This window comes from Lepisosteus platostomus, chromosome 27 (genome assembly GCF_059453375.1).
Source record: "Lepisosteus platostomus isolate fLepPlt1 chromosome 27, fLepPlt1.hap1, whole genome shotgun sequence".
In the NCBI taxonomy this organism is placed as follows: domain Eukaryota; kingdom Metazoa; phylum Chordata; class Actinopteri; order Semionotiformes; family Lepisosteidae; genus Lepisosteus; species Lepisosteus platostomus.
The window spans coordinates 6,412,850-6,428,283 of NC_142637.1; the positions used below are offsets into that span (position 1 = coordinate 6,412,850).

The 15,434-nt window shown below is 47.5% G+C and overlaps 1 protein-coding gene across 1 annotated transcript; it reads right to left on the reverse strand.

Moving 5' to 3' along the window:
- Positions 1-1,671: 1,671 nt before the first annotated feature.
- On the reverse strand, positions 1,672-15,177 carry enc3 (ectodermal-neural cortex 3). The gene is made up of 3 exons (XM_088621810.1): positions 14,841-15,177; positions 10,869-12,685; positions 1,672-4,655 (listed from the first exon to the last, which is right to left on the reverse strand). Exon 2 carries the CDS (start codon positions 12,663-12,665, stop codon positions 10,896-10,898), a length of 1,770 nt encoding a protein of 589 aa, XP_088477936.1. The 5' UTR covers positions 12,666-12,685; positions 14,841-15,177; the 3' UTR covers positions 1,672-4,655; positions 10,869-10,895.
- Between the last annotated feature and the right edge of the window lie 257 nt (positions 15,178-15,434).

Below are 15,434 nucleotides of genomic sequence, written 5' to 3' on the forward strand. Positions count from 1 at the left end.
GTGGATCTGTCACTGCAAAATCCTAGCTTCTGAAGTGAGAGTGGCCTGTGGTGGCTGTGAACCTTTCCAAGACTCCTGAGCAGTGTCCTCACAATTGGCTGTTTTTTTCCTCTCTCTCTTCTCCCCCAGATCGTGGACCCAGCTGTTGGAACAACCGTCGTCCCATCTGGCGTCTAGGCTGGCCTCTCTCTGTCCCCCTCCGTCGCCTCCCCCCACCCCACCACACCACCAGGGGAGGAGTCATTAAGACATCCATCACTCCATGGCTGAGAGCTCACGTCTCACTGCTCAATTAGGCTGGACAGCCAGCGTTTTCCCTCGTGTGCGTCTGCCTCCAGCGCTCCAGCAGAGCACAGCACTGGAAAAACGCAGCACTGGGATCCCCCCTGGCATTTTCAGACAATCAGGAAAGCTTGAACAGGAGTGCGGCAGGGGAGCGGGTATCTTGTTTAGAAAAGGGTAAGAGTTTAATAGTAGACACACAGGCAAGCTCAGGACATTTTTAGGAGCGTCCCTGAATATTATATTAGTTGGCAGCTCTATCCACATTTTCTGCAAAGTCATCTGGATGGCATTATTTAAAAAAAACAAAAACTCCATACCAGAAATGATCAGACCTGTAGCCCAGATTAAGTCAGTCCTTCAGTCTGGCAAATTATACATGCAGGATTTGATGATGGGTGTCTGCTGTACAAAGAAATGCACACCAAGGGCCTCCATTAAGAATTGAGCATGGAATCGGCGATTGGCAGGATGATATGAAATTTTATATTGAACCTGGACCTCAGTGTTGCATAGGATTCCCAGTTGATTTGTCTGCTGTTGAGTTATTCTTCCTCTACAGCTTCCTGCATCTGTGGCAGCTATTCCTCTGTGGTTCTTAGCTTCTCTGCTCAATGTAAAATCATGGAAAACCTCATTGCTGAGGTCTGGACCTCAGTCCCCTAGGCCTGCAGACCCCCTGTTAGGAACAGGAAATGAGCACTTTGTTGGAAAAGCTCCACAACACCTCCTCTTCTGCCCGAAGGCTCACATTCCTGATGTCACTCACCAAAAAAAGGTGGTGTTTATTCAAAGAATTCATGTTCAGGAATGTAACCAACGGGCCATTTTCCATTTCGCTTGCCAATCCCACTGTAAATGAATTACAGCACCCATGAAAAACCCCCAGTGCACTAGAATTGCTACAAGGACAGCACCTAAAAGCTGCTCAAGTATGTTGGTTTGCATTTCATTCAAGAAATGAAGTATGTGAAACCAAACAGCCTCCTCCTCGTTTGTAAACGTTGCTTCTAGATATTTAAATCTCTGATTTAAAAAAAAAACTTTTGTGATGCCTAAATTATTGTTTTATATTTTGTAATGGACTCTTCCCAGAGGTCTAAAATGACTATAATCAGCTGTATAACAGATGTCTGGAATGAGTCCTCCAAGCTTATGTCTAACAGCACATATGAACTAAAGATTTGTTAAAGTTAAAATATTAATACATGTGCAAGGATCGGGGCCGATTGCTTTCCTAGTTTATCATGTGTAAAGCCTGTGTAAGAATAGCTTTTACAAAATTGATTTTCCGATAGGCTTCAAGGAGAAACTTCACTCAGCCCAGTACTCACCAGATTCAATCAGGTTTTGCCTGAGGCCACAAACCACAGCAGAGCACAGCAGGGCTTCACACACAGAATTTTATTGACATTGTCTTCATATTACAACACCAATACAGCACCAGGCTGTAACCTCATAAAAACATTTTAAAAAGGGTATAGAGGAATGGGGTAAAAAAAAAAATAACTCCAGTGTTTTAAAGTCAACTTGTCTACCAAAGTTGTTGGAGACGGTCTCCTTTTGGGCACCAGTGTACTCCTAGTCATTACAGCTCACCAGGGCTACAGCAGGACTAGTGAACACCAGGGAAAACTCAGAGGCTCGAACACTTGTTTCTAAACTAATATGAACATATGAAAAGATGTTTTTTTCACAGTGAAAGTTCTTACAGCTCCATAGAAATACAAGGGAAAATGTAAAAAAAAATTAAATAGTGTTAGTGTTATTAACATTTATTTTTACGTCTCGTTCAAAACGATCCTTTAGGGATATCAAGTGCAGGATACGTATAGTACTTTTAAGTATTAACATTTAGTTTTGAAATCTTGGGAGTTGCAGAGCAGACCACACTCCTAATGCTCAATTTTCATAATAAAAATAATAAAGCAGACCACTGACATTACATTAACCACACAATGAAAATCTCAGGTGCAAATGAAAGTGACTTTAACAGAAAACCATGAAAATGTTTATGGAGCACACTTGGTATTTACCAAGGCATTACCACACATAGCAAAACAAGTTCCCTGTGGAATATTCCTACATGTTGGAATTAAAGACAGCCGTGGCTAAATGTAGCATGAAGAAAACTGTTCAGTGATTGTCCGAAAACTTTAACTTGAACTGTGGGGAATGTGGGTATATACAGTATTTAAAGTAATACAAAGAGATTACCCTGAGAAGAATATAATTACATTCCCCTTAAATAAAATATCCAGAATCTAACCTTCAAAAGCTGAAAAAAAAAAACTTTAAAAAAATAGTCTTCATTCAACTTCACATTCTCTGCTTAGCAATTTCAGTACAAAAGCCATATACACTAGACAGTTAAAATTGAAATCTTCCAAAGCCAAGAGAAAAATACAAATAAGATAGCTTATTGATAAAAAAAAAGTTAAACAAGCCCTGAAAAGGTTTTTGCGATGCGACAGCCACAGGCGTTATTAGGTTCCCAGTGAACTTCATAAGTCAGACCTGAGTCAAACGTGAACAGTCAGTCCAGCCCTGATTTGTTGAAATCAAGGTAAGAAACTTAAAATCCTTCACTGCTCAAACCTTAAATTTACAGAACACTTTCAGGCACACACAAAGCCTACAGTAATTACATAGTGTCCAGACTAAATCCACTTTTTGAAAATGTTATTTTTTCGTGTTTTTAAAAGCTGACACCAATTGACCCGCTCCTAGATTTCAATCCTGAATTAACTCTCATTCTTACTGCAGTGCCACCTCCTTTTAATGTGCCAAACCTCAACGCACCTGGGCTGGGTTTCGTTATGGGACACGAGCACACACACAGGAACAATTTAGAGGAACCGGTTAACTAGGAAACTAGAGCACCTGTAGAAATGTTATTGAAACAGATGGCGCCCCACCCTATACCTGAACCCCAAATCTACAGGACCATCTGCATCCGAGTGTGTGCAAGCGTGTCAAAGCAGTCCGGCAATCGTGCTGTAGAATTACAACCACTCCATTAAATCTCACCCCAGAGAGCCCTTCCAGAACTTTCCCAGCTTTGTAGTTTTAAAGGAAACATGGCTTTTTTTTTTTTAAACAAATTTTGAATGGGAGCGATTTCGCTGTGATTCAGGATAACCCACAGGGCTCTGAGCAGTGATCCCCGCCACCTCCCCCCAGGAGAGGGGTAGGCAGGCTCCTCCGCGCTGGTGGTCCTCGGAATACGTCACAGGACCCCCGGCGCTGTACGGGAGATTCAGAGCCCACTTTAGGAGGGGTGTGGCCCTTACTGCCAGCACAGCTTGCCTGAGTTTCCAGCAGGAACCCGAGCCTGCCCTACCCATGGCTGGGCAAGCCCAACACCAGTCAGCTAGCGCCATGACTTGTGCTCGGACCCGCGCTCACAGATCTCAGCCTGTGCTTGAGCAAAACCTTTCCATGGTTGAGCTCAAGGGGCCTGTGGCTGTTCTTTTAAGACTTCTCTATAAATCCAGCTTTCTTACTGCATGACAGGTTTGATGCCATCCCAGTTCTTGGGGGGTGAAAACAGGGCCCTTGTGGCCAGCCAAGCTATCTGCTGCCCCTGTTAAAATCCTGAAATCCCGAAACTTAAACAGGGGGACACTTGCGTTTACCACAACACCCACAAGGCCCTGGCTGACGAAACACAGCCTTGTGGTTACACAGAGGCGGGGGGCTGAGGACTAGGACAGAGTAAACTGAAGATGCCAACCCCCCACTCCCCATCCTCCCAGACAGTCGTGCGCCACCTGGGAGGTAGTGAGCACGGGCAGCTCTCTGGACAGTGTGGATTCTCGCACCCAGCCCACAAGGTCAGTCCTGCATTCCAGACACAGGCAGCTGCCAGGTGGGCCACGCAGAAGCCGAGAGCAGTTTGCGTTTAGGCTGCTGGCACAGTGCATCAAGACGTGCTGTCTCCACTGGATTTTTCTTCCACGCGTCCTGAATGCTTACACCAGGCCACGCTCGGAGCCCACGGTGTTTTGAGCGCAGAAGCCGTGCTGTGGTCACGTCCCAGCCAGAGACTGCGCGTCTCTGCGAAAGCAAATCCAGTTTCCAGAGTGCAGCCTGTAGTGCTGTCTCTTTGTGCACTTCCACAAGCGAAGGCTGGGAGCACTGTCTGTCACGAGTAAAAAAGGCTCCATGTAGAAGAAAGCAAGGGCTGGAGTTCCTCGGCCCCCGCCCTCACTTCCTGCTGCCTCCTCTCTCAGAAATGACATTCCCCCCCGTCGCCTCCGATGTGATTCCAGCTGCTTTGGATGAGATCTTTGTTCCCCCCCCCTCCTCCTGCATTCCTCGGAGAGACACAGTCCAGCATTCCAGACAGTCTCCAGCACTGCAGTTCTGGACTGAAACAGAAAGAGAGAGAGCACAGGAGTTAGGAATCCCAGGAACTCTCTGCAAATCCAACAAACAAGGCCCACACGTTTCTGCTAGAAACCTGAGAAACAGTCTCTCCCAAAAATCGGATTATGGCCACATCCTGCTCTCTCAAGATCAGGGGAGCCCAGCTCTGGTCCTCGAGGGGCACTACCCACCAGGCTCTGCAGGGCTCTCTGAATCCCCAGCTTCTCCAGAGCTAGGGGAGACCTCAATTTTTATTTTATTTATTTTTCTAAATAGCCTGCTGCATTGATTTGAAAATCAAACCATTATCCCTTTTTTTTTTTTTTTTTTTACAGCTGTTCCCTTTGGCTGAGAGCTCATCCTCCCACATCGCTTCGGCCCAGGCTGGCCCCATGGGAAGACACACAGAGGTCTGAGACGCAGTCCAGCGAATGAGGACAAGACGCTCTTTGCCCGTGGCAGGTATCGAAAGCTTTTGGAAAACTACCCGTCACCAATGTTATCATCATCATCATCTTAATCGCAAGCAAAGGCTCATTATTTGCCAGATACAAATTTAAGACCACCTTTCCTGGATTTTACTCCACCCACTGTAATCTTATCTCCACTCGAAGGGACACACTTGTCTTCTATGGTGCAGCAGTGATTTCAAGTCTCAGGCCCTAGGCTCTGTGCTGGAAGGCAGTCACACCTGCACGAGTGGACGAACATGGTAGATGTTTAACGGGGTTTTAAAAAAAGGGGCCGAGCGCCGATCTTGCTCTGCACAGTCTCCATGCACACCCACAGGCAGGCGGGCTCTTGCTGCCCATTGCGTCCGCAGCTGTTGTTTTGAGCGGAGCCCCCGTTTTTTTTATCCCATCTGCTGTCGCTGCTTCCCAGCAGACTTGGTGGAAGCAAGCGACAAACCGGCCTTAAAAATACTCCTGCTCGATATCAGCATTACACCGGTCAGGCAGCTTTAATTTTAGCTCTGCTCTGGGAAAGGGCCTCATTCCTGCTGCTCGGGTGGTGCACTTTGAACCCACTCCCACTCTAAAGAAGAAGGTGAAGTATATTTTCTTGTCCATTCAAGAGCTCTTCCCTTTTTTACTGCTCAGCTGACCGGGCAGCTTCTGTGTGCAACCAGGCCTGAACCTCACCGGCAGGCACGAGCACCAACGATGGATTTGCATAAAAAGTAGTACTTGAATTTAAATTGAAAAGTCTACATTTGCAAATTGGAAGGATTTGACTATGGTGAATGAATATTCAAAATTCCGCACTTTCAAATTGGACATAGAGGAGCAGTAAAGAAAGATGGACAAGAGGCACGATATATTTAGCAAAAACAGTCCAAAGTTTCCCCCATCTCAACTTCTAACACCTTGTTTGTTGGGAAGCAAATCTGGCAGCAAATGGTTCAGAAGATGCAGGAAAGGGTTAATACAGCTCTGCTCGGCTGACCTCTGACACGCTTTTCTAACTGCTACAGAATAAACCTGAGATTCAGGTTCGCCCTCTCCTGTGTTCCAGCTAATGTAAGTGACACTGCTGCTGCTCTATTTGCAGGAAGTAGAGACAAAAAAAGCCATCAAAAGTTTTCCACCACCTCAGGGCGATTTTAATCCAATCCCAGCGATTATTCATAAGATATCTGCAGCTCTTTTTTAACCCCTTAATTATTTGCAGAAGGAGCAGAATGCTTGTTGTAAACCGCCTGAATCAAAATACAGGGCGCTAGGGTACAGGGCTTTTAAAACAGAAACTGCACAAAATAACACAGAATTACCCACCCCTGAACAATCTGTCCCCTTTTTGCAGGATCAGAATGGCTCAGGGCAAAGTCACTGGAGCCCAAGGAACAGTAGTCAATGAATTGAAATGATCATACAGCCCATGAAGACCACAGTATCGGCGATCTAGGATTCATGTCCTAATCAATTTCCTTGCCAGTCAGTTATCAAACACATCTAGGTTTAGTGTTCGATCTGCCCTCCTCCCCAGGGCTTCAGCAAATCCACATCTGGCTCAGTGAATGGAAGCTGTCCCATTACATTACATTAAGGCCAAAGATATGGGGCCATCACCTTCACAGAGGGACGAGGCTGGAGAGTCCTGACTCAGTGCTGTGTGTCTGCAACTGAGAAACATGCCTGTGATTTATCCACCCACTCCTATTAACTGAGTTATAGAGAAATCAAATTATACTCTGTGCATAAGAACAGAGTATAATTTGCAGGTATGCCCTCTGCAGTAATACAGTGCCACAAAAGGCTTTCAAGACCTGCATGAGTTAATTACCTTCCCTGAGCTGTAAAACTGGATTTGTTACTGTTGCTCCAAAGCACTAATGACAGATCTTTATGACACCTAATCAAATAAAACTACTCCCTTTTCACCCCGTTTAAAGCACCAAGCAAAATCTAATAGCTGCTTCGGTATAAATAACATTGTGCATGCAAATGAAACGGCACAGGCTCGAATGAGATTGATTAATGACTCTAGAGACCAGGGCAGGGGCCTAACACAGCTGCCAGTGGAATTGCTAATCCTGTTAGCCTTTTAAAATGGAAATTAATAAAACATTAGTATTGAATTATTGGGTGCTTGCTGCCTCTCCCCACCCCTGTGCCTCTGGCCCACACTGCCGGCAGCTATTAACAGCTGTTCAAACCGGTAAACTGACACATAGCCTCTACCCTTTGAAGCCTCCCTCCTCATCTGGTTGTGGCTGATCACAGGGGTGCTCCACAGGGCTAGGGTTCCAGTCTGTGGCCACTTCTCTCTGAAACCAAATACTGCGGCTACTTCTCCGTGAGCCGCCAGTGAAAAAGAATGCCTTACACTACCGCACTGCCCAGCGCCACCAGCTTGCCTTGTGGCACGATCGGCCCAGAGCCACGGGATGCCCACTGTGCTGTTTGTCCTGAAGGCTCAAACCCCAGGCCTGCTTTTGCAGTGCTTGATTGCTCTTCAGTCAACAGCGGATGAAAAGGGCAAGCATTCCAAATTCAAGAGAACAGTTTCCTAGCTGTTCCCTTTGCTTTGATGAATGCCACAATAGAATGGTGGAATTGTTTTCCCTTTTAAAATGTCTAATTTCTCCCCATCATTCAGCACAAGAAAAAAAAAACTGCTGTGATGGAGTTTCCTTTGCCAAGATCAAAAACATCTGAGGTTTCTGAGAAGGAGCGACTGGTATCCAGACAAGATAGGTTATGCATTTCAAATGGGTGTTTCTTTTAATTCCCATTCCAAATATTTGTTTTAAAGTAATGCTACACATTTGGACTTCTTTTATTCTCCCCCCCGCCAAAGTCAAGTAGTCGAACACCACAAGGCATACAGTTCTGCAGGCTGGTGTTCAAACTACAAACCACAAAAAGCCAGAACTTCACCAAAAAATAAACACATGGACATGATCTATACTTGCGCTACAAAACTTTGTAGCCTTGTACACTGGCAAAAAAAAATAATTTAATGCAATATTTCAAGTGTGCTACAATTAACACTTTTTTATGAGTTAAGAGAAGGTTCACATTACTTACATTATGTAAATATACAGTGCGCAACAGTAGCTATACTGAAAGCATGAACAACCTGTTTAAGGTGCTACCCGTCTGACTTCAGAGCATTCACCCCCGACGAGATTAGTCACTTTGATTGACTGAGAGTGCCTGTTAATGAGCTACTGTTACAAGTTCAAACAGCCCTTTTTGTTCTCAGCCAACACAGGGAAGACCAGTGTCAACCACAAGGCAAATCAGGAGAGAGGTGGGAGAGTCTGACAAGAAAAAAAAAAGACTTGACTGGGGAGGTTAGATTTGCACAAGATGGAGGGCCCGAAATGTCAGTAGGTTTTTTTCCTCCCCCCCCACGGATGTCAGTGAAAAAGGTCGTATCTGGCTTATTGTTCAGTGACCGGTGAACCTCCTGCCTTTTTTTTTTGCTTATGATAATGCACAGAGGAGGAGTGACTCGGTAACTAGGTCAGAGATAAATGCAGGAAGCAAAGGTGACTATCTCTGGCTGTCCGATTAGTTCCTGCAGCTGGAGGGTGGGGAGAATGTTTGATCTTCTCCCTAGACTAATACAAACTCTTTCATTTTTTGTTTTGTTTTCAGCAGTGAAGCACAGCCGTCAGGCCTGGGTTCATTTAGCACGAGCACAAGCCTTCCACCGCGCAAAATCGCTGCAGATCCTGTGCAGGGAGGCCTCCCGAGCCAGACCGCACACGGGAACTGGCGGCCACATTCCTGCGTGTCCCAGGGTAAAATCCGAGTGTGTCCAGAAGTAGGGAATATTTTTCTCTCCGAGATGCAAAGTCGTACAGAATGCAGTGTCTGTTTCCACCCTCTGTTGCTAAATGCATGTGTGTACATCAAAGACGGCCCATCATATTGCCATCAGCAACTGACAAAATCTTATAATAAATGGCAAAACTGATTTTTTTTTTAAAAACCCTTTTGAAATTTGATTTCAATGAAATGTTAAAGTCCCATTCCCCATGCCTGTTGCAGTTTCCACAGCCATGCGACAGACTCCAGCTTAAACTTGGCACTGTTCTGCGTTAAGGAGTGAACAGGATCAGGTACGGCTCGCCTTTAAAAAGCGATTAATATGTCGGAACTCCACAACAGGGGAGCAACAGGACTTCAAGAGACAGGCTGTGAAACGTGTCCCTTATACTGAAAGAGTGGGGTCAGAAAATATTTTGATGCTTCTTCAGAAACCTTTGTGCCACACTGCCAATTGCCTGTTTCTGCCCAAAGTAGCATCGTCTGGTGTAGCAATTCTGTTTTAGAGTTTCATCAAAGGCTATTTTAGGTTCTACTGTCTGAATCTTTTCAGTAAAATGTGGCCACAGGCACTGCACTGGTAAAAAGATCCTTGTTTATACAGGCAAGCTCCACTGTTTAGGAAGACAAAGAGGCACATTTTCAGATGAAAGAGAGCCGGCCGGAAGAGAAAAAGACTTCAGTCACCCACACACTATATAATACCCATGACGGGTGGACAAAAAAAGGCATGATTATCCTTCAGCCTCTTCCTGTAGCATACAGTTTCAATAGCTAGTTCTGGCCTGGTCTGCAAGCAAATAAAGGCTCTCTAAATGAAGCCCTGACAGAACATTTTACTGGATAGTAAAGTTTACAACCTTAAACCTCTCTTTTTTGCAACCTGGCCGCCTCACAAGCAATCATATCAACTCCCGGGTCAATTATCACAGTCGCCACCCGACAGCATTACAAACCCTGTTCCTGAGGGTTCTGCTTCAAACCTTAGAGCTTTTAAGAACCTGGTCTCAGGAAATACAGTAATTACTTAAAGGAGAGAAACATACACTAACTCTGTGAAGTTCAAGATTTGTTTCTTTTAAAGTATTTCTAGGCCACTGTTTGCACACACAAACTCTAAATGGTCACTGTTAGCATGGAGTGGTATTTGTGCTTTGTAATTGTGACCCCAGCATGCCTTACACTGTTTAAACTGTGCTGCTGCCCGATCTTACTTGCTCCTTTAAAGGGAGCTCTCTTCAGAGCCCCCCCGGCCCCAGTTTCCCTTCCTGTCCCTGAGAGGGTCGCAGGAAAACTTTCCCAGCACAGTCAGCTTGAAAGGCAATACGCCCGAACACAGGATGCTTCTCAGGTCACCAAACAGGAAAAACCTCTCTCCTGATAGGCTCCCCACCCCCCACTCCTGTCTCCTAAAAACGACCTAGCATGCTCTTCCAAGATTTATGAATTTCATCCCGTTTAACCTGCGTGGGAAAACAGATGTTTATCCTCAAGTTTTCTCTGGAAGTGGGGGGGGGGTCTTTTTTACTGTTTGATTACAAAAAGCATCCCTATAATACATTCCCAAACTTTCTACAGGAAAAAAAAACAGATGTGCTTCCTGGGACTATTTGAATTTTCTTTACCACTTCCACCTGAGCCTCCAGTATACACTGCAGAGGAATGCTATTTTAAAGCCTGAAGTAAACTTTCTACAGTGGATTAAAGCACTCTTAAAGGGGCACACAACTGTATTTAGCGTGTTCACACACTATATCAGCTCTTCCGTCTTGTAGATATAATGCCCAGTCTGCCGCATCTGTTTGAGCAATATTTTCTGAGTATAGGAGAATGAAAAAAGGTGCAAAATCATACCACCACACTTCCTTGAGTGGGCATCATGAATATCAATTGCAGACATGGCAGTGTGGTACTGTAGCACTTTAAGTATCTTACTTTCAAGCGTCCGTGTTGTCCTCTGCCCTACGCAGAGAGGTACTTCCACGTGCTGACGAAGGCCGTGGGTATGAGGGAGTAGGGCACGCTGGCGATGCTGTCCCATGTGTCAGTAGAGGGGTCGTAGCAGTCCAAGGTTTTACATCGCTGGGCACCACAGTAGCCGCCCACCACATACAGCCTGTTGCCAGAGGCCACAGCATGGCAGCTGATCCTCTTGGCAGTGACGTCGCCGAACTTGGACCACTGGTACGTCTCGCTGTTGAAGCGGTAGGCCGAGCTGGCGGAGAACTCGGTGTCGCCCCCGATCACGACGACGTGGCTGCCCACCACGGCCGCCGCGGTGTACCGCCAGGGCTGGGGGCAGGCGGAAGGCACCGTCCACCTGTTCTGGCAAGGGTCGAAGCACTGGACCTTCGGCAGCTTCTCCCGGTTGATGCTCGTGCCCCCGAAGACGAAGAGCTTGTTCTTGGCCCCGACTACCGCCGCGTTGCTCACGCCCTCCCGCAGTGGGGCCACCAGCGTCCACTTGTTGGCCTGCGGGTCGTATTGCTCTACCTGCTTGAGGGAGACCGATGGGGAGGCTGGGAAAGAGCCAGCCAGGGCCGTATGCCCACCGACGACATAAAGGATATGATCCAGTTCAGCGGATCCATGGCCAAACCTGGCCACCAGCATGTGAGCTGCTTTGGACCACTCGTCGTGGAGAGTGTCGTAGACCCAAACGTCCTTGGAGGCCCCATTCTCCGAGCCCCTCCCGCCGGTCACATAGACCTTGCAGCCAATGGCACAGGCACTGCATTCCTTGCGGGGGCTGGGGATGTCGGTTTTGGGGGTGATCTCCTTGGTTTTCTGGTCGATCGCGTACACCTTGTCGCACATGAACGTCTGACCCCCCAGGAGCAGCAGGGCCTGGCTGACTTTGCGCGGCCGGGCGCAGAAGCCGGTGACGACGCCGTCGTTCTGCAGGATCCTCATCTTGCAGCGCACCGCGTCCTCGACGATCTCCCGGCCCAGCTTGTGGCCCATAACCAGCTCCTCCGAGGCCACGTTCTTCAGGAGGTAGGACTCGGGGAGCAGGGCCAGCCGCACGCAGCGCAGCAGATCGGGCAAGTCGCCGCGCCTCCGCGCCACGTCGGCCTTCACCCAGTCGATCACCGCTTCGTAGACCAAGCTCTCGTCTTCCACCTCCAGCTCCTCGCTGAAGATGAGCTCCAGGACCTTGTCTTTGGGGAGGCTGAGGAAGTCCTCCGTCTTGAAGAGGGTGGCAAAGTTGGCGAGGCACATCGTCCAGGACAGTTCGAACAGCCGCTCGCACCGGTGGGCGTCGGAGAGCAGCATCATGCCCAGGCAGTTGGAGGGATGGAGGTTCTTCTCCAGGAACTCGGCGGAGGCGTCGCGGATGTCCTCGAACTGCAGCATGTCGCCGGCCTCCAGGAGGGACTCCGCGTTCTCCTCGTTGATGATCACCCGCGCGGAGTAGGCGTAATCCAGCAGCAGCTCCAGCACCTCGGGGTGCAGGGAGTCGTGGAAGTTGACCTCGGCGTCCCGGCTCTCCTTCAGGCCCCCGCCGAACATGGCCTCGAAGTAGCGGCTGCAGGCGGCCAGCACGGCCCGGTGGCAGGGGAAACAGCGGCTCCCCGCGCGCAGGACCGCGTCCGTGAAGAGGTGGCGCTTCCGCAGCAGGTTGAGGTGCGTCAGCAGGCTCTCCGCGTGCGACGCCTTGTGGAACAGCTGGATGTTCATGGATCCGGAGCTCGATCTCGACTTCCGGTTCTCGTGGCTGCTCACGGACATCTCCGGTGGCTCGCTTCCGCCTGGAACGGAAGCACAGGGCGCTGGTAAGACTCTCGTTCTCCCATGGGCCAAGCCTTTAACGGCCTTGAACCCTCGGTCCAAACCTTAACCCTTTTAATTGCCAGTCATGGAAATGAGAATTTCTTTCCATCCATCCATCCATCCATCTTCTAGCAGGGGAGCTCGAGCAGGAGCCTATCCCAGCAAGCAATGGGCTCAAGGCAGGATACACCCTGTATGGATTACCAGGCCGTCCCAGGGCGCGCACACACACACACTCCAGTTTTCCCTGAAGCCAGTTAGCCTACCAGTATGTCTTTGGACTTTGGAAGGTAACCGGAACACCCACGCACAAACTCCCCACAGATAGTACCCTAGGAATTGAACCCAGGGCCCCAGCGCTGCAATGCAAACCACTGCACTACCGTGCCATCTGGACGTAAGAATTTAGACAGGAAAAAACAAACAAACCTGCAGCCACTTCACTGCTCCAAAGCTGAGAAAATAAAGAAATCCCACGCAAGAACACGTCACAGCTGTCCGCTGCAGCGGGCGAAGGGTTCATGAAATAAAATGTTACCGTGCAACACGGAACAGCAGCGTTCACATTTACAGGATTGTTTTGTCTTTCCCAAAAAAAATTGAATCTGTACTCCATTGGGCCATTTAATTACAGGGCTGAACAACAACAAAAAAAAGCTCAATATACTTTGGAAGCAAAGATGAATCACTGCAAAAAAAGGAAAATGTGATAAGACCCTCATAACTGAAGGCATACCGGCAGGATTAGGAAGTCGCTAATTAAAGGTTTGACTTCGTGAAGCCAGCAGTTGGCAAAGAGGTTTGAGCTTCACAGACTTAGCTGCGTTTTTTTCCCCCTTCCGGAAATGTTTATAACATTATAAGAACTGTGACACCGTGAAACTACACTTTCCTAAGCAAACGATTTGCCCCGCCTAGTTTCAGAGGTTAGGAATGTATGGCAACTTCCCCTCATTGCAGCACTGAAACCTCCCAGCTTTGATCTTCTCCAGGATACCGCTCATTATCTTCGCATGAAACTGCTGACGCGCAAATAACCACTGTTTACTGTAAATGACTTGTCCCTTGTGCACTTTGTGTACAAATGTAGGCATCAAATGTTACTGGGAAGGCACTAAAAGTCACCTTGGGTGACCAAAGAACCGCTGTCAGTAAAATAAAAATGTTAGAAACATTACTTTAAGGCCAACAAATAGGAAAAGACGAGGGGTTTAGTTGCACAATACGAAGGGGTTTTTAGAAGCAAGCAACACGTTTCGATCATGCCGATTTGCGTGTCGTGTTCACTTCACGACACTTCGCAACGCGTAAAACTGTAAAGGATTATTGCGGTGTGTTGTTTCTGACTTGCACATTTAAATGAAAAAAAAACCGACAGAACACGCAAAGTGTAGAGGCGTGCAGAACTTGTCTCACGGCGATTTAAGCGTCGATTGCTCAAACATTAAAATACCTTTACATCACTAGACTATTTGTATTCAGATTCGAAAAGTGAAATTTAAGTACTAAAAGGAACGTGCTAAGTGACCCCCCCAAAAAAAAACTAACCGAAAACGCTGTTTCTAGAAAGATGAGCGAAAAAGCTGTAAAAATAAATCTACGAAGTAGATGAGGCTTAGTAAGTGAACAGTCTGGCCAAAAGTAATTGTTAATATTTTAAGAAATATCTGGTTTTATTTTAAAAGTAAAATAAAACCCAAAATGCTGCGTAACAGCGTTACAGTCTGATCCCGTTAAGTGACTCCTATGATTTCGTTTTGCAGGACCTTAAGAACGCCTGGAAGTATTACACACTTCATTGTAAACTGCATAAAAAACAAAGACCGAAAAACTTACACCAGCGGTAAACGAAGAAGGGTTAACAGATTATCAGAGAAGTGCGGGTTCAGACTACATAATGCTATGCGGGAAAGTCAGTTTTAAGTCCTCTAAACCGTGCCCTGCCTGTGCAATTCCTCTTGAAGTCGCATAAAGTTTCAGCTTCACCTGCGTCTTCAGATACATAAAGACTGGGACAATCCAGCCAGTCCGACAGAGCTTTTAATTAGCTGCGCGGTTCGTAGGGTCTCAGAACCCCGCTGAAAGGGCAGCGTTTCTAAACCCGCATTTTATTGTTCTGCGAACAGTCCTTACCGGGAAACCTAAGGCGGCGTGGAGCAACTCCCGAGTCCCGAGGTTCACAGCGCAAGAGCGGCCGCTGCAAGCTCAACTCGGCGGCACTCTGCCGGGATTCAGTTTTCTCCCCCAAATCGCGTTGCTGTCTCCGGCGTCCTGGCCGCGAAACTCAGAGGTCGCCGGGTCTGCGTGCAGGCGTACTGTCGCCCGCCCTGCGCGAAATTAAATACAAGAAAGCCATTCGCTTACTGCACGTTTCCACCCCAAGAGCTGAGCGGTGCTGCTCGGCTCGCTGAACGCCGCAGAGTGAGACAGACCAGCCACACACCAGTCCCGACTTGCCTCGCCCGGCGGACGAGGTCTTATTGATATTCACCGCACAGCTAGCTCCTCCTCCCTGTAGCTACTCGGTTACTAATTGCTATTCTTCGAAGGGCGAGAATGAGGGAGAAGGCAGAACGAATACCTTAGACTTGCCTGGGGGAATTATTCTAGCCACTTAATTAAACAGAAGGCTTAACTCGAATTTTATTGCTGGTTTTTAGGTGAAAGAAAGCGCCGCAACATCTAGATGAGTCGTTTAGAGCTGCGTTCAAAAGAAAATGGGGTGAA